The sequence below is a fragment of the Geospiza fortis genome, unplaced genomic scaffold, assembly GCF_000277835.1.
Source record: "Geospiza fortis unplaced genomic scaffold, GeoFor_1.0 scaffold112, whole genome shotgun sequence".
Lineage (NCBI taxonomy): Eukaryota > Metazoa > Chordata > Aves > Passeriformes > Thraupidae > Geospiza > Geospiza fortis.
In genome coordinates, this window is record NW_005054298.1 from 14,583,090 (window position 1) to 14,588,257 (window position 5,168).

At 38.5% G+C, this 5,168-nt stretch overlaps 1 protein-coding gene across 1 annotated transcript in view; it reads right to left on the reverse strand.

Moving 5' to 3' along the window:
* Positions 1 to 5,168, reverse strand: part of LY75 (lymphocyte antigen 75) — a 44,708-nt gene that overhangs the window by 2,062 nt on the left and 37,478 nt on the right. Inside the window, exons 31-35 of the mRNA XM_014307333.2 lie at positions 4,639 to 4,859; positions 3,381 to 3,555; positions 2,713 to 2,880; positions 1,375 to 1,497; positions 752 to 919 (exon numbers count right to left, since the gene is read on the reverse strand). Coding sequence (XP_014162808.2) covers positions 752 to 919; positions 1,375 to 1,497; positions 2,713 to 2,880; positions 3,381 to 3,555; positions 4,639 to 4,859 — 855 coding nt within the window. The remainder of the gene's footprint in view (positions 1 to 751; positions 920 to 1,374; positions 1,498 to 2,712; positions 2,881 to 3,380; positions 3,556 to 4,638; positions 4,860 to 5,168) is intronic.

Genomic DNA, 5,168 nt, shown 5'->3' on the forward strand with positions numbered 1-5,168 from the left:
TAATTTACTAATATTTAGGTTGGAAGGGACCTCTGGAATTCAAAAAAACCTACTTACAACGCTGCACTCATTTAGAGGTTTGTATACTTCATAAATCTAATGAGATCCTTGGCTCTCGGAAGGGAAGGTAATTATACTCCCCTCAAACCGAAGAGATCTTGTTGAGGTCTTCCTTATTGGCACAAAGTTTAATCTATTCCTGCATTTCAGTGAAAATGTATACAAAATCAGAAAGATTCCACTGCTTCTTGGGAACTTGCTTGCTTAATGCTCAGTTAACTGCTTGCTTTCCTGTACAAAGCCAAGGATGAGGGAGTAAAGGCCTGAGTCTTTTTCTGGAGTTATGGGGTGACATTTCCAGAAGCCTCCCCACGACTGAAACCACAACGTGCAGTACTTGGCTTATAAGCAGAACTCTTTCTGATTCCACCAACACAAACTCACCACAACAGATACCCTGTGGTAAGAAGCAATGGCAATAACTCTATGCTTTCTGGACATTTCAGTTCTGTTCCTTACCCACTGAGTGGATAGTGAGAGCCAGGAGAACTAAATTCCTAGACAATTTGTCTCTGAATGCAGTTTTATGGTTAAACAACAACAGAAGACTCTTGCTTAAGCAGAAGTACTTGATGGGCTCTTTTGTGAATTGCACTTCCAGTATTTCAACACAGATTTTATCCAATAAACCAGAAATTCCTGAAAACAGTCTCTACAAAATCAAGTCTCTGCTAAAACAACACTTCCATACCTAAAGGAGCTTTACAAACCACTCTGCTTCGACTACGTGCACAGTCAACTTTGGACCACATGCCAGTTGTGGACAAGATAACACTGCATTTTTCATTGGCTTCTGCAGTTTTATTCTCCCAGTTGACATATTTAACAGATGAGCCATCCAGCCAGTTCAGGGACTGTCCTGTTGAAAAAAACATGACTTAGTCTAGATCACCAAAACATCCTGTAATGCTACACAATGTCAGTCACAACCTATTGATCTCTTTACATTGCTAAAAAGAAAAGGGCTGACTAGCCATCCCATATATTAAAAGCAGTAAATATTAACACAATTTTTAGCCACCCCTCTTCTCTAGACCTTTAGCAATTGATGCTCTTGCATCAAATATTAGGCAGCAATAACAGAGGTGGGAAAAATTAATTTCAGGGACTCCTTATTACCCTAACTACAGCAGGAAGAGATTTAACTACAATGAAGTCCAATGTGCTTTTTTAAAATGTTAAACGACAGATCCCAACCTCAAGTAGAAGTTACTGTAGGCTACCAACACTACAGAACTGTTCTTATTTGAGGATTTATGCATTTATATTTATAATATGAAACATTCATACTCATCCGTTGTTGCTACTTCTTACCCTTAAAGGTCTGATCCAGGCCAAGCCATACATTCTTGGTGATGAGATCATGTTCCTTTATGTGTGTGCTCACAAATGCATTTTCCTCAGCATCCACTATAGTCAGAAGGGTTGCTGAAGGATCTAAGGGGCAGAGGAAAACAGTCAGAATTGCAACTTAGACAATTTTTCATGATGCTGGTACACTGACTTTATTTGGGAACAATTACTATGGGAAAGGATTTGCTGATCTGGCTTGTAAAATTAGCTTAGAATAACCTTCTGAATAAAGATATGAACCTCCCATCCCCTAAAATACAGCATGTTTTACAAGATGGCTTCAGATGGCTTGTTATTCTACCAGGTTATAGAGAATAAAATGGGAGTAAACTTACTGCAGCTGCAGACTACACACATGGAAGATATCAAGAGATATGCCTGATTACTAGTCTTGCCCAAGTAATAGACTTTCAAAAATATAGTTGAACAAAAACTCAGCATTTTGCTGAGTCAGGTTAATTTCTAAATCAATCCTTCCACCGTGCCTCAGGTTTTTATGCACAGTAATTAAGGAATAAGAGGGAGGAAAGGGCATGCTAGAAAGGCATGCTCAGAGTGTACCCATTCTCTACAAGTATATATATGAATATAAGCCAGGTGCTTTCTCTTTCAACTACCAGAACAAATTTGATTCAACAGACAACTGCATCCAGGACTGGTTTTTTTTAGATCCTAAATAGCGAGTCCAACATCACACCATAAGATAATTCCATAAAAGAAAGTTACATCAGTCACTAACTTCTACGTCAGGGTGATTAAACCTTCTGTCCATGAAACTGATTAACATTGTCTCTGCAATACAATTCCCCATGTTGCTCAGCAAAGAAGATAGAAAATCCTTTAATGGGACATAACATTAAGTTTGTTACATGCTTTAAGACCTATAACATACATACCCTTTGAACCATTTGATAGGTTAGCAAGCTCCCTATTAGCAAGCAGCTATGGCAAGGATATAATAAGAAAGCCCTGTCAACAGCACTAACTTTGCATGCAGATAAAATGTCTTCCTTCAAACCACAAGCATTAAACCTCTGAATCTTCTTCAACTGGCTACCTGCATTTTATCTACTGATACCTGTGTGCCAAATGATCTGTAGCATGTTGCAGTATTTTGTTAAGAGTTTTCCTCAGGTGTTTAAAGATAAAGCTTGCTATTGCACTTCCTAAACTTGAGGAGCATAAAAATGGCAAAGCTGAAGTACAATCAGTGTAAGATTTTAGGTTGTTGGATTTTATTTCTTCTCAAATAGTGGATTTGTATTACAAGTTGTAATGTGATAAAGAGTCTAAACCTACTCAGCTTCTTGCAGATTCTCTTAGCCTCTTCCACATTATACACGGAAAAATTGTAGAACGCCATGTCAAAAGCGTAACAGTGATCCCTGTACTGTTCCCACTGCAGGGAGCCATTACTCTGTGGGCATCCAGAGGCTCTGCTTGCTTGCTTTGGCTCTAATTTTCTCTCTGCAAAGACAAAGAAATTGATGTTATTTCTGCTGCAGCAGTTTGTGCACAGTCTCTGGAATAACACGATGAGTATTAACAGGGGCTACTACTCCTACCAACAACCACTATTCAATTAGTTTACATTCCTTCTTGTGCCATGGATGAATTTACTTAAAAATGAGCATAACACAAATCCCAAAGGGTTGGGAATGATTTTTTATTGCTTTTTTGTGGGTTTTGACATTTATGGTATATATTTGATTAGTAATTTGATTTAGAAAAGATACGTACATTTGATATTGTTATCACAGGTGATCAAGAAGCAACCAGATTTGATTTAGGTTTTCACCACTGGAATGATGAGAATTTATCTCTCTGAAGTATTAAAAAGTGTTTTATCATTTCTGATAGAAAACTCTTCATAAAAAGGGAATCATGTGCAGTATTTCAACCTTAATTTCTATTTCTAAACACAACATGTAAACACAACTACACAAAACCTTAAAAATAACACTTACTGTTTGGAGGGCTGTAGCAAATGGCACCTTCAGCAACATTAGTACATTTTGTACGGTTCCAAAATCCTTTAGTATCCAAAAGAACACAGTTCTCAGTAGTATTTGAGTTTTCTAATTCCCAGGGGTAGTAGTCAAAGTCACTTCCATCTGACCATTCAAAATTAGCTTTACTTCCCTAATAAAGAAAAAACCCCAAAATTTTTAAACCACATATGACTGTGTTTTAAATCTCATCCATTGTGAATTAAGTCATGTAGCAATATTTGTCCGTTGTAGAGTGATAAATTAAAGAGCAGGTGGTCTCATCTAAATTCACAGTAAATAAATGTACAACATAGTTTGCATTTTCTTTACATAGAAATTTTTATTATTTGTGGGAACTGAGAAAGTACAGCATGTTCACAAGTTTAAACCTGCAATGTGCCTGTTTTATCCTATGAGGAACATTTTACTTGGTTCCACCCTGCTGTTCCAGTTCAGCAATCTGCCTTCCCTGCTATGAACACTAGTGGATATGTTGCAAACTGCTAAATTGTTGAGGTGGCTGCAGTGAGTAGAACTGGCAGCTCAGGGATGGTTTGCAGTGCTACCTCCTACTTCAGATACCCTCCTGGAAACTCATGACAATGAGAAGTCAGTTGGGAGGGACCCATTCCCAGGTATGCATAGAAATGACACACCTCTGCAGAGGTACTACTCCTGCCAACTACCTACTACTGCCAGGTCTGGCAATTAGTGAGGGGACCAGGGTCAGGGTCACAGGCTTTTGGCTCCACAGTAAAGCAGACAGAGGAGGAAGCAGATCTGCAGCTGCCTCCTGCTATTGTGTTTTCTGGGAGGATGGACACTTAACTCACTGAGAGCCTGTTCCTGAACTGCTCTGGAGAGCCAGTCCTGACCTCAACTAAGCAGGTTCCACACAGCCTTGTCTGTCTCTATTTGTTAATGAAATCTGATTCTACAGAGGGCCATAAAGTCTGAAGCCTCTAAAGATAGCACTGCAAATCACGCTTCCTTGTGCTGCAAGGAATGATGAGAGAACACTCCACTATTTTAAACTGTCAGGTATTAGGAAGAAATATCTTAGTGTGCCTACATTCAACAAAATTTAATATTAACACATTACACAGGGTTGAAAATATACTACATGGAAAAGAGATTCTAAGGAACTGGAAAAAAACATCAGACAATATTTCGTATCTTGTCCAAAACATTATTTACAGATCTGTTACTGATGTCCCCAACAGTATATACTTACATCATGAATTGACAGCCCAAGCCACAGAGGATAACCATCCTGCTTGACAATATCTTCTAGAAATAACTGTTCTGATTCACTGTGTACACTTGCTAAATCACTGTTATTTTGTTGGCACAATCTCAATGCCTCATACCACGTTAATTTTTTCTGAAGGATCCTGTATGTTCTGTTTCCATGTGGAATAGTGTCGGGCAAGGGAGGTTTGTGCTGTCGGTGTCCTATTTTAAAGAATAAGAAGATAAGTTGTGTGCATTTCTTTCATGTTACTAGGAAAAATACAGAAAGCATTAAAATCCATCTATCTCAGTGTAATTCAAGCATTAAAGTGCTCAGTACAAGCCACTTGTATCAAGTTAAGTTTACTTTTGCTACTTGGAACACTGAGTTCAGCAGTTACTGGATGAGCACAGCAAACACATTTCTCCTGATCAGAGTATGACAGCAGTGATGCAGACTGACCAGATGACCCCAGATGCTCATGACAGCTGTGCCATGTGTTTCACTAGGAGCAAAAAAAAAGCCTTATT